Source organism: Neophocaena asiaeorientalis, unplaced genomic scaffold, assembly GCF_003031525.2.
Source record: "Neophocaena asiaeorientalis asiaeorientalis breed wild unplaced genomic scaffold, Neophocaena_asiaeorientalis_V1.1 scaffold95, whole genome shotgun sequence".
NCBI lineage: Eukaryota > Metazoa > Chordata > Mammalia > Artiodactyla > Phocoenidae > Neophocaena > Neophocaena asiaeorientalis.
This window is the reverse complement of record NW_020174924.1, coordinates 852,546-880,477: the sequence shown is the minus strand read 5'-3', so window position 1 is coordinate 880,477 and position 27,932 is coordinate 852,546. Positions and strand designations below refer to the sequence as shown.

At 39.0% G+C, this 27,932-nt stretch overlaps 2 protein-coding genes across 2 annotated transcripts in view; one reads left to right on the top strand and one right to left on the bottom strand.

Moving 5' to 3' along the window:
* SALL2 (spalt like transcription factor 2) overlaps positions 1–27,932 on the top strand; it is a 49,759-nt gene that overhangs the window by 4,567 nt on the left and 17,260 nt on the right. The window lies entirely within an intron of this gene.
* Positions 467–2,129, bottom strand: OR4E2 (olfactory receptor family 4 subfamily E member 2). Its single transcript, XM_024761273.1, is given in 2 exon segments — positions 467–619; positions 621–2,129. Coding segments are annotated over 2 exon segments (942 nt in total). The 5' UTR covers positions 1,410–2,129.

Genomic DNA, 27,932 nt, shown 5'->3' with positions numbered 1-27,932 from the left:
ACTAAATTTAATTCAATATAAATAGGATAAGGCTTAAACACCTTGAAAATATTTATATTTGAAAGCAGGATTAAGACCACTATAATGTATAAAACACAGGTGTGATGTACAGCTTCCCAGAGGCAATAACCTAAAGAACAATACAAATCAAAAGAGTAGGTTCTCTTACAACTTTACCTGTTCCTGAAACTGAGACCATGCCCTGAAGTCTATGTGTTTTTTTACTGGTGTAACTAGAAGTCTTCTTTAAACTTTTCCAGATCCTTTTCCTTTACATATTACAATATGATCTTTTCCTTTATTTAAGTAATAGTTAACAAGTCACTCTCTTTAGTGCAGAAGTCTGCCCTGCTTCATGCCATTTCACCTAACGATTTTGATTTCTTACTTTTACTCTCATTAAAGATATGACCATATTAATATCTATAATTCCAAACCCATAATATACATGATTTCATGAAAAAACTCATTTCTGTCTGAGATGCTTCATAGCACTTTTTATTTCCTCATTCCTCAAGGTGTCAATGAAGGGATTCAGCAAAGGGGTGACCACTGTGTAGAAGACAGATACCAACTTGTCAGTGGAGAAGCTGGTGTCTGGCTGAGTGTAAATGAAGATAACATGGTCCAAAGAAGAGGGAAACCACCATGAAGTGGGCTAAACAGGTGGACAGAGCTTTCCTGCGCCCTTCAGCTGACTGTTTTCTAAGAGAAAACAAGATGATGGTGTAGGAGGCGACCAAAGCCAGAAAACAGGAGAGGGAAATGGTTCCTCTATTGGACACAATCGGAATTCCTGTGAGACATGTATCTGTGCAGGCCAGCTTGATGACAGGAGGAACATTACAGAAGTAGCTATCAATAACATTGGGGCCACAGTAAGGTAGACGAATGGTCAAGAAGGTCTGCACCAGTGAGTGAACAGTACCCGCCAACCAGAGCACAAAGACAAGCTGTACACAGACCCTCATGTTCACATTGGGGTAGTGTAATGGAGCACAGATGGCTACGTAACGATCATAGGCCATAATGGTCAGCAGAAGGATCTCAGCACAGGCAAACAGATGTAGGAAGAAGAGCTGTGCAATGCAGGAAATGGTCTTTCTGTCAAAAAGCAAACCCTCCAGCATCTTAGGCACAGTGACAGATGAGTGGCAGATGTCAATAAAGGACAGATTGCTCAGGAAGAAATACATGGGTGTACTAAGACATGGAGTAAAGACTATGGTAACCATGATGAGAATGTTCCCCCAAAGGGTTAGCACATACATGGCTGAGAATGCCATGAAAAATAGTATTTCCAGCACCCAGTTATCAGTGAGTCCCAAGAAGACAAATTGAGTCACTCTTGTTTGGTTTAGAACATCCATCCAATGAGTTTCCAAAGGATCTTGGGGGGGGAAAAACATGAAAGCTAATTTAGCCTTAATATTATAGGACTGGAACTAATTGAAGTGACTCTGCATTTCTATCTGAGTTGCTTATTTATTATCAGGGTATATAGAATATAAGATCAATTTAATAACAATTGCTATAATATACACAGTATGTATCAGGAGCCATTCCATGCCTTTTATATACACCATCTTATTTAACCATAACTGCACCATGGCATAAGCATTATTGTTCCTCTCTTGCAGATAAGTGGGCTCTACAAGAATAAATAAGTTGCCCAAACCCTTAGCCACTAAGTAGCTGGCTTTTCTCATTTCAGTCTAATCCACAGGTAACACCAAATTAATATCCCAAAATACAACTCCCAGCTAAGATCATTCACTATTTCATTCTTCCTATCAAATTAAAAGTACCTTCAAAGCCTGCAACAATCTGCTGCACATTTATTTTTCCAGTATGGCATCTTCTCTCCAGCCAAGCAAGTTACCATGCTCCAGCCATGCTACCTCCACCAACTTACATTCCAAAATCTTTGTCTGTATTTATGTTGTTCCCTCTGCTCAGAAAACACACCCTCCAATCAACTGTACTCTCCTCATCACTGACTATTAAAACACTTCATCCTGTAAGACTACCTCAAAGAGCAGTACCTTTAAGAAAACTTAACTGAGGCAATCAAATCCTATCTCTTCCCCTTCATACTTCTTTTTTATAAAAGAAAGTATAAAATAAGATATCTGGTTTTGCTCCCCCATTAAATTGAAATTTTCTTGAAAAGCAATAGCCACATATGACTTATCCCTTGCAGCACTTAACATGACATCTGGCACACAGTAGTTATGCAAAAGATATTTTTATTCAAACTGAACCTACCTTCTTAGGTAACCTGCAAAAGAATCCAATCCTTCTTCACAATGGAGCTAATAACTGACTTTAAAAACCTATTTTTTTAATTCTGTAATATGATTTGTCCCCTAGGAGATATTATTGTGTAAACACTAAAGTTATATTACCTGTAATTTTCTATACTGATTGGCTGGCCAAAAACTATAACAGAGTTTAGGAAACATTTACCACAAACCATAAAAAAGATTTATAGGGACTTCCCTGGTGGTGCAGCGGTTAAGAATCCGCCTGCCAATGCAGGGGACCCAGGTTCGAGCCCTGGTCTGGGAAGATCCCACATGCCATGGAGCAACTAAGCCCACAAGCCACAACTACTGAGCCCACGTGCCACAACTACTGAAGCCCACGCACCTAGAGCCCGTGCTCCACAACAAAGACAAGCCACTGCAATGAGAAGCCTGCACACCACAATAAAGACCCAATGCAGCCAAAAAATAAATAAATTTTAAAAAATATATATTTATATCCTGATCTAATTATTTTCACTTGTAGGAATTTCCTAAGTATCCAAACTATTGAAAAAGCTAAATGCAAGAAAACATTCATTAAAGCATTATTTAAAATAACAGTCATGGAATATTTTTTTGAAGCTTAAATGAATATAGCAAACCTGATATATAATGATATTTAAATAATATATAACTTGAATATAATGAACTGTATGCAGCCATTAGAAATGGTAATAACAAAGGATTACCAATATGAAAAAATATTGAAATATTATGAAGAATTAAAACTGAGATAAAATTTGTTTATACAGTCTCAAAATTTTTAAATATACATAGTGCCATATAAATTATCAAAATACATATAGTAGACTAGAGAAAATGCTGCAATACATATGATTAAAAAGAGTAATATTCCTAGTCTTCAAAGATCTCTTAAAATTTGACAAGAAAAGACAAATGACAATTAAATATGGCCAAAAAAATATAAATAAGCAAGTCACAGAAAAAGAAATGCAAATAACAAATAAGTATGAATAAAAAGATGCTCAACTTCAGTAGTAGGTGAAAAAAAACAAATACCTTTCGTCTCTCTTCAGATTGGCAAAGGTGTAAGGAACTGAGCACTGTATAGACTGCTACTGGAAGTAGGTGTTATTAAGAGCTTTTTCCTGAATAATCAGGCAGTACCTATTAAAAATTTAAATGCCCATACCCATAACCCAAGAATCCCTCTTCTAGGACTGTATTTCATAGAAATAAAGCAATCAGGAATTAAGGATATATCAATATGTTTATTGAAAAATGTTAGCAAAACAAGGTACTGGAAATAAACTGAATGTTTATCAAAAGAAAAATAGGTAAATAAATTTTAGTACAGCAACAGTATGGAATATTATATAGCCATTAATAAGAATGAGTTGGATCTATGTATAATGACTTAAACAGTGGTTCTCAATGTGGCTGCACTTCAGAACCACCTGGGGGCGGTTTCTAAATTTTGCTGCTCAGGCCTCACCCCAGAAGATTAATTCAGAATCTCTGGAGGTTGGACCCATCAGTACTTTTAAAGCTCCTTGGTGATTCCAGCATACAGCCAAGATGGCAAACGATTAACTTCAAAAAATGTCAACAATATATTGTTAAGTGAAAAGAGCGTGCTATAAATATATTGTGAACCAGGAGAGAAGGGAAGGGAGGAAGGGAGGGAAGAAAGAAAGAAGGAATAAACAAAGGAGCAAAGGAAGGAAGGAATCAAAAGAGATTTTATATATATATACACACACATATATATGAATATGAACTTATTTACACATATTCAAACATATATATATTCATGAATTCTGTTTGTATGTATTTATCCCTAAAAAGAAAGATGATATGTGCTAAAGAATACACACACATTTTAACACTGGTTACCTGTGGAAGTATAGAATTGAAAGGAACACTAGTAGCATTTTATTAATTTTTATATTATACTCTGTAATTGTTCAAATTTGTATATAAGTATGGGTTACTTTGTTTAAAAACAAAGTATTAAAAGCATGCATGGGGGGAAAAAACAAAGGAAATGAAAATGCTGACTTCATGGGATTATGAGTACATTTTTCCTTCTCCACATCTAAGAGCTTATGATATAGTTTTATTTCTATTTTTTTAATTTTTAAAAAATGTTTATTTTATTATTATTTATTTGTTTGGCTGGGTCTTAATTGTGGCAGGCAGGCTCTTTAGTTGTGGTATGCAGACTCTTACTTGCAGCATGCATGTGGGATCTAGTTCCCTGACCAGGGATCAAACCCGGGCCCCCTGCATTGAGAGTTCAGAGTCTTAACCACTGCACTACCAGGGAAGTCCCTAATATGGTTGTATTTCTTATAAAGCAATATTCTTAAGATGGGGAGGACTTTTCTCATAAACTCCTGGTCAGCAATGCATTAGTAGCAGAGAACCAAGAGCTGTTTTGCTTTCAGCTAAGGAGAGGGTAGAGGCTCTTCATAAGAGCACATACGGCGGTGATTTCAAATAACTATGACCTTTGGCCGTCACCCTCTAAGCCTCAGTTTTCTGAACTGTAAAATAGGAACTAGATGCATCTTTTCTATGTGAGTAGTTGTAGCAGATGTCTAGGTCTCCTGTCAAAAAGATCAATAGAGAAACCAGGGAATGGGGAGAATCTCTGGCTTTGAAGAGCATCATTAAAAATTGAAGCTCAGGCCTTAGCAGGACTGGGCTTTCCAGGCTTACGGCAGCCTTTCCAGGCAGGGTGGGCTGGGAACTACCCTCAGCCTTGGCTCTGAATTAATTCCCCCCACCTAGGCGGTAGCACAGGAACCCTCCACACGGTTCCGGCTTTTCTCAGGAGGCTGTCAGCCCTGCCCACCCACCTCATCTCCTGCACTGTTGGCCGCCCAGCTTCCAGGTGTCTGCTCCTCTGGTGAGACGGAGCCGGTAGACACTCTCCTCAGCTCCTTGCCTGGGTGGGCAAGTCAGGCTCTAGGGCCGGCAGAAATCCTCATTTGAGGGTCCCACCAAGTTCCCTGGTCAGAGTGCTGCAGGTGAGCATATAGGCTGCTTGGGAATACTGCTCAGGTGCTGCAGAAAGCCTTCTTGGAATCTGACATGTTATCACTTTGGGACCATTGGCCAGCTGCTCCTGACTTGGCCACTTGAAGGCTCAGACTGTTCCAGTCTCTGAACTGAAGAGAACCAAGACTATTAGCATATCTCTCACCACCATCAATGCAAGGTATTTCAATGAAGAGTATCAGGAGGACAGCTACAAATCCCACACTGGCATGTGCAAGTTCTGAGGAATGGTGGAATAACCCAATGTGTCTGGGTGACCTTTGGAGACAGCTGAGGTAGAGCTACAACAGGGCAGTAGTGGACACCAAACTTATAGCCCATCTTCCCCAGCCGTGTGGCTGACAGGGTCTTGGTGCCCCGGCCAGCTGTCAGGCCTGAGCCTCCGAGGTAGGAGAGCCGAATTCAGGACACTGGTCCACCAGAGACCTCCTGGCCCCACGTAATATCAGTCAGCAAGAGCTCTCCCAGACATCTCCATCTCAACACTAAGACCCAGCTTCACTCAATGACCAGCAAGCTCCAGTGCTGGACACCCCATGCCAAACAACTAGCAATGCAGGAACACAACCCCACCCATTAGCAGAGAGGCTGCCTAAAATCATAATAAGCTCACAGACACCACAAAACACACAACTGGATGCAGTCCTGTCCACTAGAAAGACAGGATCCAACCTCATCCACCAGAACACAGGCACCAGTCTCCTCCACCAGGAAGCCTACACAACCCACTAAACCAACCTTACCCACTAGGAGCAGACACCAAAAACAATGGGAACAATGAAACAGCAGCCTGTGAAAAGGAGACCCCAAACACAGTAAGTTAAGGAAAATGAGAAGACAGAGAAATACACAGCAGATGAAAGAGCAAGGTAAAAACCCACCAGACCAAACAAATGACGAGGAAATAGGCAGTCTACCTGAAAAAGAATTCAGAGTAATGATAGTAAAGATGATCCAAAATCTTGGACATAGAATGGAGAAAATACAAGAAATGATTAACAAGGACCTAGAAGAACTAAAGAGCAAACAAACAATGATGAACAACATTGAACAATAAATGAAATTTAAAATTCTCTAGAAGGAATCAATAGCAGAATAACTGATGCAGAAGAATTGATAAGTGACCTGGAAGATAAAATAGTGGAAATAACTCCCACAGAGCAGAATAAAGAAAAAAGAATGAAAAGAATTGAGAACAGTCTCAGAGACCTCTGGGACAACATTAAACACACCAACATTCGAATTATAGGGGTCCCAGAAGAAGAAGAGAAAAAGAAAGATTCTGAGAAAATATTTGCAGAGATTATAGTTGAAAACTTCCCTAATATGGGAAAGGAAATAGTCAATCAAGTCAAAGAAGTGCAGAGAGTCCCATACAGGATAAATCCAAGGAGAAACACACCAAGACACATATTAATCAAACTATCAAAAATTAACTACAAAGAAAAATATTAAAAGGAGCAAGGGAAAAACAACAAATAACATACAAGGGAATGCCCATAAGGTTAACAGCTGATCTTTCAGCAGAAACTCTGCAAGCCAAAAGGGTGTGGCAGGACATATTTAAAGTGATGAAAGGGGAAAACCTACAACCAAGATTGCTCTATCCAGCAAGGATCTCATTCAGATTCAGCCGAGAAGTTAAAATCTTTACAGACAAGCAAAAGCTAAGAGAATCCAGCACCACCAAACCAGCTTTACAGCAAATGCTAAAGGAACTTCTCTAGGCAGGAAACACAAAAGAAGGAAAAGACCTACAATAACAAACCCAAAACAATTAAGAAAATGGGAATAGGAGCATACATATCAATAACTATCTTAAATGTAAATGGATTAAATACTCCAACCAAAACGTAGACTGGCTGAATGGATACAAAAACAAGACCCGTATACATGCTGTCTACAAGAGACGCACTTCAGACCTAGGGACACATACAGACTGAAAGTGAGGGGATGGAAAAAGGTATTCCATGCAAATGGAAATCAAAAGAAAGCTGGAGTAGCAATTCTCATATCAGACAAAATAGATTTTAAAATAAAGACTATAAGAGACAAAGACAAAGAAGGACACTACATCATTATGGACATTACATCAAGGGATCAAACCAAGAAGAAGAGATAACAATTGTAAATCTTTATGCACCCAACATAGGAGCACCTCAATACATAAGGCAAATGCTAACAGCCATAAAAGGGGATATTGACAGTAACACAATCATAGTAGGGGACTTTAACACTTCACTTTCACCAGTGGACAGATCATCCAAAATGGAAATTAATAAGGAAACACAAGCTTTAAATGACACATTAAACAACATGGATTTAATTGATATTTATACGACATTCCATCCAAAACAACAGAACACACTTTCTTCTCAAGTGCTCATGGAATATTCTCCAGGATAGATCACATCTTGGGTCACAAATCCAGTCTTGGTAAATTTAAGAAAATTTAAATTATATCAAGTATCTTTTCTGACCACAACAGTATGAAACTAGGTATCAATTACAGGAAAAAAAACTGTAAAAAATGCAAACACATGGAGGCTAAACAATACACTACTAAATAACTAGGAGATCACTGAAGAAATCAAAGAGGAAACCAAAAAGTACCTAGAAACAAATGACAATGAAAACATGATGACCCAAAACCTATGGGATGCAGCAAAAGCAGTTCTAAGAGGGAAGTTTATAGCAATACAAGCCAAACTCAAGAAACAAGAAACATCTCAAATAAACAACCTAACGTTACACCTAAAGCAATTAGAGAAAGAAGAACACAAAAAACCCAAAGTTCGCAGAAGGAAAGAAATCATAAAGATCAGATCAGAAATAAATGAAAAAGAAATGAAGGGCTTCTGGGAACTTACCTCAACATAATAAAGGCCATATATGACAAACTCACAGCCAACATTGTTCTCAATGGTGAAAAACTAAACCATTTCCCCTAAGATCAGGAACAGGACAAGGTTGCCCACTCTCACCACTATTATTCAAATTAGTTTTGGAAGTTTTAGCCACAGAAATCAGAGAAGAAAAAGAAATAAAAGGAATACAAATTGGAAAAGAAGAAGTAAAACTGTCACTGTTTGCAGATGACATGATACTATACATAGAGAATCCTAAGGATGCTACCAGAAAACTACTAGAGCTAATCAATGAATTTGGCAAAGTAGCAGGATACAAAATTAATGCACAGAAGTCTCTTGCATTCCTATACACTAATGATGAAAAATCTGAAAAAGAAATTAAGGAAACACTCCCATTTACCATTGCAATCCCACTACTGGCATATACCCTGAGAAAACTATAATGCAAAAAGAGTCATGTACCACAATGTTCATTGTAGCACTATTTACAATAGCCAGGACATGGAAGCAACCTAAGTGTCCATCGACAGATGAATGGATAAAGAAGATGTGGCACATGTATACAATGGAATATTACTCAGCCATAAAAAGAAATGAAATTGAGTTATTTGTAGTGAGGTGGATGGACCTAGAGTCAGTCATACAGAGTGAAGTAAGTCAGGAGAAAAACAAATACCATATGCTAACACATATATATGGAATCTAAAAAAAAAAAATGGTTCTGAAGAACCTAGAGGCAGGACAGGAATAAAGACACAGACATGGAGAGTGGACTTGAGGACATAGGGAGAGGGAGGGGTGGCCTGGGACAAGGTGAGATAGTGGCATGTACATATATACAATTGTAAAATGCTCGTGGGAAGCAGCTGCATAGCACAGGGAGATCAGCTCTATGCTTTGTGACCACCTAGAGCGGTGGGATAAGGAGGGTGAGAGGGAGACGCAAGAGGGAGGGGATATGGGGATGTGTCTATACGTATGGCTGATTCACTTTGTTATACAGCAGAAGCTAATGCATCATTGTAGAGCAATTATAGTACAATAAAGATGTTGAAAAAAAATTGAAGTTCATATGCATATTTGACTTAAGAAAAATCTAATGGAAAGCACTGAGTCTTGGGATTGGCTGAAATTCACAAAGCCACAGTAATCCCCTTGATGTCCTTAGGCTGTTCCCAGGGGCAGCAGAAGGTAGTTATTGCATCTTTAGCACCAGAGAAATCTAGACAATATTAGTAAAAAGTGGTTTTGCTCTGGTTTTAAAAACGAGATGGGCTGAGACTTTGACTCCGAGATTAGGTGACTTTGGAAAAATGACAGCCTCTCTGGGCTTCAGTTTCCTCATGTGTACAAATGGAAATACTAAACCTACTTCATGAACTGTTGTAAAAGTGTTTAACGTATTGCCTGGCACTTGTCACACACAGAAAGTCTGTTCTATTTATTATATATAACTAAGAGCTCTCTGCAAAAAACCATCCCAAAAGACCCCAAGAGAGAAAATGTAGGACATGTTCTAGGCAGCCTAAAACCAGGACGACAAAAAAGCAGATGAAAGAAAGTGAGGAGTCACTAATCAAACAATATTTAGTGAATGCCCCAGCAGGATCTGTGCCCAAGGAACATTCTTCCTGCAGACTTCACAGGACTCCCTCTTTTTCATTTTTAAGGTCTGATCTCAAATATGATCCCTCTCATGGAGTCCCTGCAGACGATTATAACTGAAAGAACACTGCCCACTTACACAATATCCTAGTCCATCTTCTCTGTAGCACTTGTAAACACTTGAAATTATCTGAATTATTTGCATCCATGTCTATTGTCTGCCTCTCCAAATATAAAACCTTCGAGGGTAAGACCTAGATCTGCTTTATTTACAGCTACATCCCCAAAACTTGTGTTCAGCAGCAAATGAGATCCCAACACCCAGGTGGTAATAAGTTCAGCAGTGACTAAGACTTCCATGCTCCAGAACTACAGAAGCCCCTGAAGAAATGCTAGGCAGGGGCTCTGCCCTAAAGAATCCATAAAAACAAAAACATATATAATCAAAGCTAACCACAGTGTATACTGCCAGTTGGAAGTAAATTTAACACTCTCCCGGTTTTTTAAGATTTCATTCTTCTGAAAAGATGCATAGCACCTCCTTTAACCTTCCCATTACATCTTTCTCTACTTCTCTTCAGCCTTTCCATTCTTTGCCCACCATCATGCTGATCTGTTTTGTTCTATATTTTTTCTTCTCTCTTTTCTATCTTCTGAAGGTAAGAAAAAAAGTCTGGGGCTTCCTTGGTGGCGCAGTGGTTGAGAGTCCGCCTGCCGATGCAGGGAACGCGGGTTCGTGCCCCGGTTTGTCAAAAAAAAAAAAAAAAAAAAAAAAGTCTGGAGGGCTTAGGAAGCATAATCAAAAATTTGTAGAAGTGAGGCACATTGGAATGGCCAATAAACCTGGAGGGAAGAAATGTACACACAAAGAATTGTTATTCTTAGTTATTAGTGACACCTGAGCAGTGCTATCTTGCTGTAAACACATTAAATTTCACTCATTCCTTGAGTCATCCAGTGAATTCACAGATGGACTGATCCATGAATAATTTGGCAGATCGGGACTTTCAAATGTAGAAAAAAAGAATCAGGGCTTACAAACTAAGGATGTTAAAAAGAAAATACTGAATTCAAATCATTGAGGTCAAGTAAAAATTAGTGTTAAAGTGTCTCTTTTATTGACTTAGTAGTAGAGCTTTTTAAAAAAATTCTTTGGAAAAAAATAGCTTCATTTTTAAACTCACAATTGAATGTATCAAAATTTAAGCCTTGAATTAAACTTTTATTTGTACTTCAGAGATTTAATCTTTTAATCTACTAATCTAAAGACTAGTTTCTTTATGATTTTATTTTATATTTTTAATTGAAGTAGAGTTGATTTACCATGTGGCAATCTCTGCTTACAGCAAAGTGACTCAGTTATACACACAGAGACATTCTTTTTTTTAATATTATTTTCCATTATGGTTTATCCCAGGAGATTAGATATAGTCCCCTGTGCTATACAGTAGGACCTTGTTGTTTATCCATTCTAAATGTAATAGTTTGCATCTACCAACCCCAAACTCCCAGTCAATCCCTCTCCCTCCCCCACTCCCCCTTGGCAACCACAAGTAAAGAGTAGTTTCTTAATAAATGGAGGGTTGAGAAATTAATCATAGAGATAATATGGGAACAGGATGCCCACATTCTACTATGAACACTGAAGAAAATTAGAAAAAGAAGAATGCCTACTCTCTCTGATATAATAACAAGTTCTTCTTTTAAAAGTACTTGTAGTTTTTTAGCAAGGAGCTCAATGGTGGAAATAAATTTTTTAAAGCATCCATTCTGCCTAGGCCCTTCATCAAAACTCCCTCACCCCAGGAAGTTATGATGGTTGTACTTCTTTCTTACACCAACAATAATCTGTCATAGAGTCTTTCCTAGAAAAACAAAGGTTTGATGGGATATTAGAAAGAGAAGTTGTTGAAACCCACAAAGAAACCAGCAAGACTTAAGTGTTAAAAAGAAGAAGAAAAACTACCAGGTACAGACATGCCTAGCAGATGCTGGCTTACCCTCCTCCCAGCCACCGTCATTACCGCCACTTCACAGAGAGCTTGAGACTTAAAGAACTGAGAACCTCCAAGTACGTATACATTAGCAGCACACAAATGCTGACCTTCAAGGCCCCCATGATGCCTTCCTTTCTCTACTCTCCAAGCCTCCATCTCATTCGCTTGCCTCTCTAGGTCTCTAATATCTTCCAACCATAATTCATTGAACCAAGACTTTTGGTCTTTAACTTCTCTTGGTTCACCCTATATCTTTGACATCACACCCATCTTGGTGTCATATATTTATATACATGTTCTCATTAGGAAAGCCACATAGTGGAAAATGGAGTGGGAAAAATACCCATAATCCCACAACTAATTTAATTGCTGTTATCATATTACTGTTGTCTTTAATTTGTTCTAATTGTATTACAAACATGTAATTCTACATTCTATTTTTCTCTCAGTATTATAAGTATATGGTTGAATGACATTTCATTGCATACATTCCACCTCTGTGGCCATTCAAGATGTTTCTAGTTTCTCACTGTTAAAAATAATAGTACAATTTATTCTCAATGTAACCGTGAGAAATCCTATTAAAATCTAGGTCAGGTCATGTCATTCCACCAAAGATTTCCAATGGCTCCCCATCTCACATCTTGTAAAAGTGAAGTCTTTACAGTATCCTACAAGGCCCTAAATGATACAGCTCTCCATTACGGCTCTAACCTTATCTCCTACCACCCTCCCCTTCATTCACTCAGCTCCAATCATATTGACCTCCTTCCTATTCCTCAGATACTCTAAACACGTTCCCACCTGAAGGCCTTTGCACTGGTTACTTCCTCTGCTTGGAACCTCTTCCCCCAGATCCCATAGTCAATCCCTCACCCCCTTAATGTATTTGCTCAAATATTACCTTCTCAATGAGGTTTATACTGATGATCTTATAGAAAACTGAAACTCACCCAGAATCCCCAGCACTCCTGATTCCCTTTACCCTGATCTACTTTTTTACTTTTTGAAAGCACTCATCACCTTCTAACATACTATGTATTTTACTTATTTAATTAGTCTATTGTTTATTATTGTCTGTCACCTGCTTCTAGAATATAAACTCCATAAGGGCAAGAACCTTTGTATGTTTTGTTCAATGAAGTATCTAAAATATCTTAAAAAGTACATAGAACAACAATATTAGCTCAACAAATTCTTTTCCATTATTATAACTGCTCCATTATTTAAAAATTGTTTTTTAGAAATTGATTATTAGAAATTAATTTACTAACTCAAAGGTTATGACTCAAAATACAGTGCTGTCAAACTGCTTCAAAATGTTGGCAGGGTTGAGTTAATTTACTCATGGTTACTCAGTTAACTATTGGTTGAAATAGGATTTGAATTTTCCAAAGCCTACACTCTCTGTTAAGCCTACACTCTCTGCTTAACAGAGATTGAACCAAAAAACATAAAGTGGCCTTTAAGGAGCAAGAAAGTGCAACTATGCACATCTTGAAGGAAAGGAAATATCTCATTCATTTTTCTACCCACATAGTAAAGTATGTGGCACCAAAGGAGAAACTCGCCAAATACTCCATGAATTAATTGAAAAAATATCTGTAAAGTAACGCTGCAAGTAAGGAACATGAAAAGTCTCAAAATCTGGGGGGAACTTGATCTGTGCATTAAAATAATTGCTCAGGGACTTCCCTGACGGTCCAGTGGTTAAGACTTTGGCTTCCAATACAGAGTGTGCAGGTTTGATCCCTGGTCAGGGATCTAAGATTCCACATGCCTTGTGGCCAAAAAACCAAAACATAAAACAGCAGTAATATTGTAACAAATTCAATAAAGACTTTAAAAATGATCTGCATCCAAAAAAGTCTTAGAAAAATAAATAATTGCTCAGATTTTTAAGGAAAACAGTAAAAATCTTATCTACAAAGGGGCAATTGAACTAAAAGGACCAGAATCCTCACTGGACATCAGTATTGTTATATTGGTGTGTATATTGATATTCTTCATAAAAGGCTAAAAGAAAATGAAAATCTGTCCCTTCCTACCCTTTGCCTGTCCTTCTACCTTTCTCCCAAGAGCTCTGCAATTCCCACACTAGCTCTGCAATATAGACAGTAAGAACTTTCCCATTTTTCAAATCACTCCTCTCAGTTGTATAGTAAATTGTCGGGGATCAGACATCATAAGCAGCAAGTCTCCTTTACCTCCTGAGTCCCCAGTTTCAGCCCAGTTATTTTGCTGTTTGCTCAGAGATACTCCAAACCCTATCTTCCTCTGCCTCTTCTCTGTTTCCTCCTGATCTCTAGTTCAGCACTATAGGCTCGAGTCTTCGCAAAGACACACTTAGAGAAGGCTCCTTTTGCCAAGAGGAACCTAAGTTCAATCCTAGTAGACTATCATCCTTTTAGCTTCAAATGAATTTGTAAAATTCTGAGTTGCCACGATCTTGCTTGGAGAGATCTTCTATGAGAGAACTGCCTGTGTCAGTTGAATGCCAGGGGCTTAAACCCTAAAGAAGAGACAGGTAGAAGCTCACAGGGACACAATAAACTTTGACAGCTTTACTTCTCTAATAAAATGCAATGCAGCTAAAGTTCAGAGATGTTTTGAGGCTTGCCCTGCTTTTGCATGGCAGATTGGAGCTCTGTCCCAGTTCCCCTGCCCTTAGATTTTTCCACTACTCAGCAGTTGCCTCCAGAGAGCTGAGCTAGATTAACTCCTAAATCTTTTAGTATACTGTACTTAGTTTCTTTTTGAAAGATTTTATTCTTCACAGCATATTGCATTGTTTTTTTTTTAAAGATTTGATTCTTCATAGTATATCATGATATGATTTATCTGGTTCTCAATCAAAACAGGAAAAGAAACCTCTGAGAAAGAAGCTGCTCAGAGGTTTTAGAGGTGAGGATTGTTTAAGGGAAGAACCAATGGTGTCCTCCTCTGCATACCAAGGAAGCACTCAACAACACTTCCTCACACATTACAGGGATATAGTCATGGTGAGTTCCGTTCCAGAGGGTGAAACTGGGTAGGGAAGCCCAGGAGAGCAGAACTATCATTCCTCAGCTGTAGTCTTCCTTATCTCCTCCAGAACAGCCCACTTCTAACTTGTATTCAGACTTCTGTGCGCTAACTTGTAAGCGCACAGAAAGGACAAGCTTTCTCTGGTGGTAATAAGGACTCCCTTGCTTAGGCAAACAAGCAAAGACTGAATGACCATCTGCCACTAGAAGAGACTCATTCTTTCTTTGGAAGGTCGTATCATATTCAACTTTCATTCTATAAACTTGTAGTGCCTAGGCAGGCACTGTGCTAGGGATTCAAATACAAAAAGGCAGAGAGAAATGATTGTCTTGATCCTTCCCCCATCCCCAAATCCATAATCATATGACTTTTTTTGATAACTAGAAAAAAGAAACAGGTACTGTGGCAAACTCTAAAATGTGACAAGTCATAATCTGAGGCATTTTGAAGAATCTTGGAGGGTGTGTGTATTAGGGGGCAGCAGGGTGGAGGGGAGTGTAGGTGCCTTAGTAGGAAGCAAGAAACGCATTGAAAAAGTATACTGAGTTCTGAGACAGAAGAGAGGTTAAATAATTCTTATAATTTAAAAGGCCTTCTATTAACCTTCTAAACACCACACACTTATGCACCATATCAAACAAGTGATTGAGTCTTGCTCAGTACCATTGTATATGTGCATACCCAAAAAACATGGCAAGCAATGAAAATAAAGAGGTGGTAAAACTTACCAGTTTTCTCCAACTATGCAAGAGGAGCTTAGCTAATTGTTATAATGTTCTTTCCTTTACTTCTTTCATAATTTCTACTGAAATGAAACAGAGAGAAAGCAAAATGTTAAAAAACACAAAATAAAAAACATTCTGATTTGGACATTAGTAACTGGTTTTCTGTTTAAATCATTTCACCCTTTTAATATTGGTCTCTGAATCTGTTAATCTCTTTCCTTCTCTGTAAATTTTGCATTTGTCCTTTTCAATACTTTTGCCTTCTTCTGCCAAGGTAGAACTAAGCCTACTTGCCATTCCATTTTAATCATTAACTACCATGGGCACCATTAGAACTATATTTGAACATATTCAACTATATTTGAACATATTTGAACAGATTCCAAAATCTGTTACTCAAAGGCCATTCATTAATTCAACAAACATTTATTATAGAAAGAAAGTATTTATCTTTAGCTAATATAAATAAATTGAATACTTTATGAGATATGACCTGATACTAACTTTAAGCTTAAAATTTTGTGTCAAGAAAATACAAAAGTGTTTTGATTTTGGTAATCATGTCACAATGTATATATGTAGCAAATCATCACATTGTCACCTTAAATATATGTAATTTTTGTCTGTCAATTATACTTCAATAAAGCTGGAGAAAAAATATAAAAGTTTTTAAGGAGTTGTGTCAAATCAAATCCAGTTAGTCTTAGGTTCTGTTATTGTCCTGCTGAATCAAAAACATTATTAAGTGAAGACTTATTTTGTGAGTTAATATATCCAAAAATTTGGTTTCAGCTTCTTTTTACTCCTTTAACCAACTCATCTATCATATCTCTGGTACACTTGGGCAAGTCACTTAACTTTAATATTCATTATCTGGAAAGTAGGTAATAATTTTACCCCTTTGATCATTTTTTATTATTATTTATTTATTTGTTTATTTTTGGCGGAGTTAGGTCTTTGTTGCTGTGCGCGGGCTTTCTCTAGTTGCAGAGAGCAGGGGCTACTCTTCGTTGCAGTGGGTGGGCCTCTCATTGCAGTGGCTTCTCCTGTTGTGGAGCACGGGCTCTAGGCACAGGGGCTCTAGGCACAGGGGCTTAGTAGTTGTGGCACACAGGCTTAGGTGCTCCATGGCATGTGGGATCTTCCAGGACCAGGGCTCGAACCCGTGTCCCCTGCATTGGCAGGCGGATTCTTAACCACTGCGCCACCAGGGAAGTCCCTTCCCCTTTAATTATTGTGATGGTTAATTTTCTGTGTCAACTTGGCTAGGACATAATACCCAGTTGTGCGTTCAAATACAATCTAGCAGTTGCTGTGATGGTGTTTTTAGATGTGATTAACATTTAAATCAGTAGTCTTTGAGTAAAGCAGTTTACCCTTTATAATGTGAGTAGGCCTAATACAATCAGTCAAAGTCTTAAAAGAAAAGATTAAGATCCCCAGAAGAAGGAATTTGGCCTCCAGACTTTCTTTAGACTCAAGACTGAAAGACATGCTCCTGCCAGAATTTCCAGCCTGCCGGACCTGTCCTGCAGACTTCAGATTTGTCAGGCCCGGCAATCTCCTGAGCCAATTCCTTAAAATAAATCAATCTCTCCTTCTTTCTCTCTTTCTCTCTCTCACACACACACACACTCTCTCTCTCTCTCCATATATAGAGATAGAGATAGATATATAAAATTTATTTCAATCGAAAGATAGATAGATGATAAATAGATATATATAGAGAGAGAGATCCTATTGGTTATGTTTCTTTGGAGAATCCTAGCTAATACAATTACCTTCCTTGCAATCGTTTTAGAGGTGAAAATGTGGTTTAGGTTTAGGAAAGTTTAGCTACACAGGAAGACCACTGTTCATTTATCATTCTCAGGAGATAAACTTCTCTTGAAGATCTTATTATCTTCTCTCTCCTTCCCTCAGTATCCACCTTAAATAAGTAACAATAACCATTATCACCTTATAGAGATGAGGCAGAAAGAGGATAGGAAAACTGTGTCATTAAATCAAATCAATCAACCCAGGAGCACTATTAAACTCTGACTGTCTTATAAAGGACAAAGTAATATTCTTCAATGTATAATCAGTAACATTTGTTTATAGACCTATCTTGCTTGTTTAATATAGATTTTCCACTGACATCAAACACTTACCATCTATTCCTGTACCTCCTCCAATGATTCATTTCTCCTCTTATACCCTGTTACAGAAGCCTCGGATGTAAAATCACAGAGTACAAAACTCTGCACTGTGGATTTCAGTCTTGAAAGCTTTGTGATTTTTATCTATCTGACATAGGATTTTGAAGTGATCATTGCATGACTATAACTGAACTTGCCATCAATGAATACTCAGGGGTATTATTAAAAGTCTTCCATTCCAATGAATTTCCTGTTATTAGTCCCATTCACTTAGCAATTTAATAAGTGGACAATAAAGCCAGGAGACTCCAGATATGGAAGAGCTCCAAACCTTTGGTAATTTGCAATACACACCAGGGATTCAAAAAGTTCACTGACAGGTGAAAGCTCACCCATGAATACTAAGTAATTGATATCAATCCATGGGCTCCCAAAAGACCAATAAGCAGCCTGGAACTTAGTTTCCAGAAATATCTGACTCAACACCTCTTTGTTTTTTCTACTGCTTGAGTAAAAGTTCAGAGCCAAAAAAATGTCCAGAGCATTTCACAGATTGCCTACCTCAAGGCAAAGAGTATCAAGATGTTTTGTAACCAGCTAGCTTTTAAATCTCCTTAAAAGAATTTTGACTACTCAGAGCAAAAATAATAATGATGCATTGTGGACTTTGTAACATGCAGAAGTAAAATATATGAAAATAATAACAAAAAGGCTGGGAGGAGGAAAATGTAAGTTTGAAAGATTCTTATATTATGTAGTCAGTGGTATTTTACTTGATGGTATGCTACATTAAAGATGTATACTATAAATGCTAGAGAAACAGCTACAAATAAAGAGGTATAGCTAATTAGGTAATAGTGGAGATGGAATAAAATATTTTTTAAAAACTCAATTAATCCACACGAAAAAAGAAAAAGAAAATAGGAAAAATGAGAATAGGAAATAAATAGCAAAATGGTAGATTTCTACCAAACCCCATCAATAATCATATTAAATATAAATAGTATAACATATATCCAGAATATATAAAGAACTCTTACAATTCAACAATAAAAAGACAACCCAGCTTAAAAATGGACAAAGGATTTGACTAGACATTTCTCCAGAGAAGATTTACATATGTCCAATAAGCACATGAAAAAAAATTTCAACATACTTAACCTTTCAAGGAAATGAAAATCACAATGAGATACCACTTCACATCCACTAGGATGACTAAAATCAAAAAGACAGTGACAAGTGTCAGAAAGGGTGTGGAGAAACTGGAATTAGAGAAACTTACTTGCAGGAATGTAAAATGGTAAGGTACTTTGCAAAACAATTTAGCAGTTTCTCAAAATGCTGAGCACAGAGCTATCATAACCCAGCAAATCTACTCCTATACCCAAGAAAATTGAAAATGTATATTCACACAAAAAGTTGTATATGAATATTAATTGCAGTGTTATTCATAAAAGCCCCAAAGTGGAAACAACCAAAATGTCTACCAACTGACAAATAGATAAACGAAGTGTAGAATAGCTGTAAAGTTGAATATTATTCAGTAATAAAAAAGAATGAGGTACTAATACATGATACAATATGTATCCAACTTTGCAATGTAGGAGATGGAGACACTGTGGAGTTTGATGTTTTGAGGAGAAAAGGGTATGGAGGTAGCAAATGTTACAGGCCCTACTAGAGTTCCAGTGCAAGCAGTAAATATGCAGCAGACTGTAACCATTATAGATGCTACCCACATGGTAGGGGTTTTCTACCAATTACCAGAATTACCAAAACAGTAAGAATAAGGAAAAGAACGAGGGATGGGAGAGTGGTCCAGAAGGCCAGGTCCAATAGGGCCAGCCCAACCTCAGGCCACAGTTCTCATCCTACTACACACGGAGACCTATGAGCATGGACCACAGTATTCCTCTGATGCAGGAAAAAGTAGTGGAGTGTGCTGATAACCAGGGGATAGGAGATCAAGGTAGACTAGTGTTAAAAAAGAGACATCAGGGGCTTCCCTGATGGCGCAGTGGTTGAGAGTCCGCCTGCCGATTCAGGGGACACAGGTTCGTGTCCCGGTCCGGGAAGATCCCACATGCTGCGGAGCGGCTGGGCCCGTGAGCCATGGCCGCTGAGCCTGCGCGTCCAGAGCCTGTGCTCCGCAACGGGAGAGGCCACAACAGTGACAGGCCCGCGTTACCGCAAAAAAAAAGACAGTGTAGGGGACTGGTTAAGAGCAAATTCTGAGGCCTGACTTCTAGGATTCAAATCCCATTTCTGCCACTACCTGTGTGACCTTAGTCAAGTTACTTAATCACTCAGTGCCTCAGTTTACTCATCTGAAAAAGGGGTATATACTAGTACCTTCTTGATAAGCATGGCCAGGACCAGGTTGAAGCAAGAGAAGCACCTAGGGTGCAGAAGTGCACTTGTGTGTCTCTGAGTCAGTGTCTCTTAAATTTTGTTTCCCCAGATGCCTCTCTTGCCCCACCCCTAGTCCCAGTCCTGCTCGTAAGGTTGTTGTAAACATTAAATGAGCAAAAACACTTAGAACAGTGTATGGCATAGAGTAAGGGATATATAAATGTTAGGTAGGCATTAGCTGCTATTATTATTATTGTCGTTGTTATATCCTGGAGAAAGATCCAGAGCGGGATCTTAAAGAGATTAAATTAAACAAACCAAAAAACCAATTGTTTTTGACTCACTGCTCCCCTGAAAGCAAGATGGATCACCAGCAGCTCTATTGGAACACCTTCAAAAATTCAGCTGTGTTTCCCACTTTTTCCAAATCGCTCAAACCAGAATGGTCTGATCTGTAAATATGGCCTCAATACATGCAGCCAGTGTTTGCAACACACAGGACTCATCAAGTTGGACTAAATGATTTTCCTTGAATGGATTATCCAAAACATCTATCTGCTGAGAGAAAGACTAGTTCTTTGTACCTAAAATTTTAAAATAAATAAATTTTTACAACTTCAATTATAAATGTTTAATTATAAATGGAAGAGCTAATTGGTTATAGAAATCTCTTTTTTAAAAATTTACCATTATCTTCTCAATGGATCTGTCTTTCAAATGTATGAATTGTTTCTCTCAGTTCTATAAAAGTATTTAGGCTGGGGAAAAAAGTTTTTGCGCTTCTTCTTACTATAGCACTCTACTAAATGCTGTGAACTCTGCAGAATGAATACAATATGGTCTCTATGCCTGAGGAACTCCCAGTGCAGCCAAAGAAACAGGTATGGGCTCTACCTTTGATAAAAGGAGCAGGTACTAAATGCTAAACACTTTCGTAGGAGTTGCTCCTGCATGTTATGTCTTTGCATCCTCTTCCTTTTGCCGCTAAGTCACTCATAAATCTCGCGTCTTGGAGGTAATTTGGTATTTTTACCACCAGGTGGAGGTGTCCCACTGCTCTTCACTTACTATCAAAGAGATGTTCTTAAGAAATTTTGGGGGTGGGGGCAGGGGTCAGGTTCTTTGGTTCCACTAGTTATACAAATAAGCACTTGCCTTCACGCCCAAGAGCGAAAAGAATTTGAAGAGTGAGCATAAAAGGTCAGGCAGTGGCTGCCTCTTCCTCTCTTTTTGTTTTCTTAGTCCTTTGGTTTCCATGGGGATCTGTGTTTGAGCAGCAACTCTGAATCCATTTACTGCCCCTCAAGGCTTGGGGCTGAGCCCAGAGACTGGCTGTGAAGAACAGCAGGAGCTGGAATGGTTCTGGAAAGGAGGAGATTTATTTGGTAAATTTGGATAGCAAAAGACGAAGATAGGTATAGAAGGAGGAGTGATGAGGTGAACCTTGGAATGGAGTGCACAGAGGAATGTGAAAGGCAAATAATGTTTTAGTTCAAATAAAATTTGGGGACATTAAAGTCTTTTCCAAAACTCTTCAATTGTCTTCTTACCATAGACCATTTCAGGACACACTCTGGGCCCTTTATAATACCAGGTCCTCTCCTACCCCTACCCAAAAACATCAGTAGACCTGTGTCAGAACCTGCCTGGGGTCCTGATATGTCCTCCTATTCCAAAAGCACTCTGGAGCAAGAGATGAGGAGTCCAAGGAAAGACCATCCACTGTATTCCCCAGGTATGGTATAGTGCCTGACACATGGTAAACTCTCAATAAAATATTTGTTGAATGGATGAATAAATAAGAGCAATAAGAATAGGATAGATTTGGGAATTCCCTGGTGATCCAGTGGTTAGGACTGCGCTTTCACTGCCGAGGTCCTGGGTTTGATCCCCGGTTGGGGAACTAAGATCCAAGCCGCATGGCATGGCCAAAAAAAAAAATAGAGGAATATATTTTTTTAATGCTTTAACTAATTTTACTTAATTCTAGCGTGAGAAAAGACAAACTAGGGACAAAGAAAAAATGTCATCTTGTCATCAAAATCATGAGGATGTGAATGTGTTGATTCACAGATCAATTCATTCAAAGATTGATTCGGGGGTTTTGTTGCTTTTCTGCTTAATAAGAGGTTTTTTCATATTTGCATTACTAATAGCCCCTGTTTCTAAGAGTATTTGCATTTCCATCAGTTTGGGCCACTATTCAGTATCCATTCACAGATAGCAGTTGATCTACATATGAACAGTGCTCTACCTGGTAATAGAATCAAGTTTTCCCCCTTAATCGCTTACTTTCCAACCCCACCTTTCCACCTCACTTTCTCTCCCATTATCCTGCTTAATTACCACTCTCTATAATTATCTAATTTATTTACTTGCATTTTTATTGCTTGTCACCTCCCACAGCTAACAAGCTCCTTGCTGCTTTCCTCACAGAGCCTTCTATTCTAAATTTGAGTCTAAATACTCAAGTCTTACCTTTTTTTGAAAACTCCATTTTAAGTGAATTCTTCATGATGCTCCTTTAATCTATTCACCCTCCTGCCCTCCAGTTAGAAGTGACCTTTCCTTCCTCTGAATGAGTACACATTTGATCTGCATTTCTCTGCGCACTCACCACTTGGCATAATAATATTGCCATCAAATGTAGTAAGCTTGATAGATTGGCCAGGCACTGGGCCAGATGCTTTAACTGTTTTGTTAAATCTCCACCACAATCCTATCAAGTAGATACTATTAATCTCGTTTTTATTTTATTTTATTTTGGCGGTGCCACAAGTCTTGCAGGATCTTAGTTCCCAGACCAGGGATTGAACCCAGGCCCTCGTCAGTGAAAGCACTGAGTCCTAACCACTGGACCCCTAGGGAATTCCTTTAACCTCATTTTTATATGATGAAACCAAGGCTCAGAGAAGTTAAATAAAATGCCCCAAATCATGCAGCTGATTGGTGGTAAAGGCAATTTAAACCCAAAGAGTCACAGCCAGAATCCATATAGTCTTTGACTTTGTTATAAGGAAAGGACAGACTTTGTTAAAAGGAAAATGTGTTAGATCCTCAGCTCCGTAATTCACGACGGCATGACCCTCAGCAATTTACTAAACCTCTCTAAACCTCAATTTCCTAGTTGGTAAAATGGGGATAATAACGTCTACCTCACAAGATCACTGCAAGACAGAGCCTCACATAGCCTTGTCAAAAACAAGTGGCCCGGACTTCCCTGGTGGCGCAGTGGCTGAGAGTCCATCTGCCAATGCAGGGGACACAGGCTCGTGCCCCGGTCCAGGAAGATCCCACATGTCGCGGAGCGGCTAGTCCCGTGAGCCATGGCCACTGAGCCTGTGCGTCCGGAGTCTGTGCTCCGCAATGGGAGAGGCCACAACAGCGAGAGGCCTATATAAAAAGAAGTGGCCCATAAAGAGTAGCTATAGGAATGGGTGAATGGATTAATTGATTGATAATTTATTGCTGGTGACAATCAGTCCAAGTCAACTCTCCTTTCTTCTTCCCCTGGAACTTTATGCATACTCTATGAAATTTCTTCACATTGTGTTATATATATATATGTGTGTGTGTGTGTACTTTTTTTTTTTAGGCTGCGCTGCACGGCTTGCAGGACCAGGGATTGAACCCAGGCCCCGGAAGTCCGGAAGTGAAAGTGTGAAGTCCTAACCACTGGACCAGCAGGGAATTCCCTGTACTGTATTATGTTTTCTTGTTTAACATTTCCCTGCTTGTCAAGGAGAGGCAGGTCCATGTCTCACTTACCTTTGTCACCATAGTATCTCAGTTCTGTTGTTCGTCTCTTAATATGAGCATGCATGCGATTCTATGTTGAGAAGTGCATATTTTTAAAATTCTACTTGCTCCTTAAATGCAGGTCTGGTGAGTGAAATATGAAATGCATTTGATAAATGTTTGTTGAGAGTATAACTAGTTGGAAGGCCTAGCTTGGTCCTTATGTCCCAAAAGAAGGAAAGAATTTCTCTGGCTTGGGCTGGGGTTTAAATCCTGAGGTGATTCTGTCATCTGGAGATACAGAATCATGAACCTGTAAGCTGCTTTGGGTTTTTTTGTTTTTGTTTTCAATTCTACTCCTTTTTTTTTTTTTTTTTTTTTGTTTTTAATTTTTCTCCTTTTTTTTTTTTTTTTTTAATTTATTTTTGGCTGCATTTGGGTCTTCATTGCTGCACGCAGCCTTTCTCTAGTTGCAGCAACCAGGGGCTACTCTTAGTTGTGGTGTGAGGGTTTCTCATTGCGGTGGCTTCTCTTGCTGCGGAGCATGGGCTGTAGGCACGCAGGCTTCAGTAGTTGTGGCTCGCGGGCTCTAGAGCGCAGGCTCAGTAGTTGTGGCGCACGGGCTTAGTTGCTCCGCGGCATGTGGGATCTTCCCGGACTAGAGATCGAACCCGTGTCCCCTACATTGGCATGTGGATTCTTAACCACTGCGCCACCAGGGAAATCCCCTGCTTTGGTTTTTGACTGGACTTAACTTCTAGAGGTCACAAAGATCGGCAGGCCTGAAGATTGTTGGTTAATTTTAATATTTTAACTTAATTTAAAATTTAAATGAAATTTCAATATGCAAATTCAATTATAATCACATTAAGGTCTGTGGAAGAAAGGGAGAAACAACAACTTAAGGAATGTAGTCGGAATGCAGTTCATCCCACTCTAGCATTCCATTCAGTGAGCACACAGTGAGTCTCTAGGTTCTCCTGTCCCTCTCTAATATAAACACAAGTATGATCCTATATTGATACTTTTTATTCTACCTATCCCCTAAATGCAGGCCTTCTACATCCTTTGATACTCAGTCAAAGAAATGATCATCTGTTCCAATACCAGAGCGAAACAGTCTCTGGTGCATTCCTTCCTCAGAGATGTTCAACTTTGCCTCCAGATGATTTTGTCTTAACTAGTGCCTTTAGAAACTGACTCTCATGGATCTCTTTTGTATATAGTAGGTTGTATCTGCGAATCCCAAACTCCTAATTTATCCTTCCCCAACCCTCTTCCCCCTTTGGTAACCATAAGTTTGTTTTCCTGTCTGTGAGTCTATTTCTGTTTTGTAAGTTCATTTCCATTGTTTGCAGAGCACAGGCTGCGGACACGCAGGCCCAGCAGCCATGGCTCACGGGCCTAGCCGCTCCGCGGCATGTGGGATCTTCCCGGACCGGGGCACGAACCCATGTCCCCTGCATTGGCAGGCGGACTCTCAACCACTGCGCCACCAGGGAAGCCCTATTTGTTAACTTTTTAATGATGGCCATTCTGACCACTGTGAGGTGATACCTCATTGTAGTTTTGACTTGCATTTCTCTAATAATTATTGATGTTGAGCATCTTTTCATGTTCCTGTTGGCCATCTGTATGACTTCTTTGGAGAAATGTCTGTTTAGGTCTTCTGCCCATTTTTCAACTGGGTTGTTTGTTTTTATGGTTATTGAGTTGTATAAGCTGTTAGTATCTTTTGGAAATTAAGCCCTCATCAGTCGTATCATTTGCAAATATTTCCTCCCGTTCCCTAGGCTGTCTTTTCATTTTGCTTATGGTTTCCTTTGCTGTGCAAAATCTTATAAGTTTGATTAGGTCCCATTTGTTTATTTTTGATTTTATTTCTATTGCCTTGGGAGACTGACCTAAGAAAACATTGCTATGATTTATATCAGATAATGTTTTGCCTATGTTCTCTTCTAGGTACACCATGCATCTTTAACTTCCATATTTGAGCCAGTGCTAGTCACCTCAAACCCACAAAAGTCCAGTAAAGTCAATTATTTACAGCAACTCTTCCAGTTCTTAGCTCCTCTCTCTTTTACCTCATTTGCTATCCAGCCCCTTTGGACTAGCAGGTTGCCTTTTAGATTTCAGCTCCTCTTAGTTCTCCTCAAGTATTCTGGCTTTGATTTGCCCCATCAGCTCTTCTTACTTTGGACTATCTTCTACAGTAAGCTCGCTCTGATCAACTCCATGTCTTGGCTCATTTTGAGGCCATAAGACAGTTCCAGGGTAAGTGAGGAGCCACATCAGAAGTCCCTAAGAATCCTGGGATTACCCCAATTATGGATGATGAATAAAGGAGCAGCATACTTTGGAAATGGAAATAATGTGAAAAACAAACAAAAGGTTGAAGTCCAATTATCACCAAAAGATTGAAGTCCAATTGCAAAATTGCTGCATAATAATAAACTGGACAGTGTTTGTTTTATTTTCTATTGTGTACTAGGTACTTAGCACATAGTAGGTGCTTTAAAAATATTTGTTGAATGAATAAATGTAAATGAATACACTCTACCAAGGGCAGATTTAAAGGATTTGCACTCAAAATATAATTAGGAATCAATTAGGCATGATCAAAAATTTTCTCAATACTTAAATTAGTCACTGAATGATCCTGTTCCTGGGCACAGTCTCCAATGTGGGGAATGGATTATTATTTGACTGAAATAGTTTAAGGTACTTAGTTATCAGAATGGAATTGGCTCCTAAAATACAGTGGTCCCCACAAGAAAAAAGAGTTCATAAATTCTAGGGAAGATTGAGAAATTAATTTAAGATCTAGCTGTCAAATTTTTACTTTTGCTTGGATTCCCTCTCATTTTGCCTCTTCCCATTTATTCTCTAGTTCCACGGCCTAGTGCAAAGGGCAATTCCCTGAGATAAGATCTGGTTCTGGAAAAACTTTTGAAAAGTCTTTTAACCTTTCTCAGTCTTAGTTTCTTTATCAGAAAAGTGAGATTTGGACATGATCCCCGTGGCCCCCTTCTAGCTCCAAAGTCCTTGGGAGTCACTTGTTCCTCTTCTTAAAGTTTCATTCTGAAGGCTCTGACCATGTTTCTATTACAGGTTATCAGTTATTCATATTTTCTGACATACTTCAATCCCTTTGTTCTTATTCCTCCAAAGAGTTGCCTCTGTGACTTACCTTTTTCTTTCCCATGGCTCTGATTTGCTTTTCCTTCTGATGGCTTGGGGTTTAGTTGTTGTTGTTGCTGTTGTTTTGCCTTTGTCATCATGCTCCCTCCCCACCTTGCCCTCACTGCTTGTACCTCATTTGTTGATTTTCTTTCAAATGAACAACCTCAGGCTCCCCAGAACTTTAGCAAATTGTTCCTATAATTTCGTCCTTGAAAAGACACACACACACACACACACACACACACGCATGCACGCGCGCGCACTCACACACACGCGCACGCACGCACACGCACACACGCGCGCACACACTCCCACCCCCACTCTAGGCTTCTCTAACTGCCTGCTAGGCTCCTGGCCCTTCCCCCACAACCTCCCTTTCCTGTTCCACAACCTTGACCTCTTCACAAACTCCGTTTCCCCTTTATTTAACATCAGTAACATGGAGAAATTAAGAAACACAAAAAGAATAACTTCTGTCCTTTCTCTTATGAATGTTTAAATTCCTGCCATCTTTTGCAGAATGAACTCTGAAAAGACACACCAGAAAAGCCTCAGTCCGAATGACCTCCTTGATCTTCACTCCCTCCCTCTGCCCCTAAAACACCATGGCAACTGCCACCTGAAAGAGGCCAGGCGGAAATCATCCAATAAAACCAAGGTTTGCTTGCCAGTGCTTTCTTATTTAATAAAGTTCTGCAGAGGGTACTTTTCCCTTACCCTTCATTGCCTTAACTCCCTTAATGCTAGCAAGACAAAGAACATGTGGTAGTACATGTGATTATAAGAACCATAATTTGTTGTAGATATTTACTTGTAGGTCTTCACATTTTCTCTGTAAGTTGAAAGTTTGTCATCCTCCAGGTCTGCACCCAGAAAGTGAGGCCTATAGCAGAGGCAGAAATCAGTGGGATGGCAATAAATGGTCACACTGCGGCAGAAAAAACACAGGCTGTCCAAT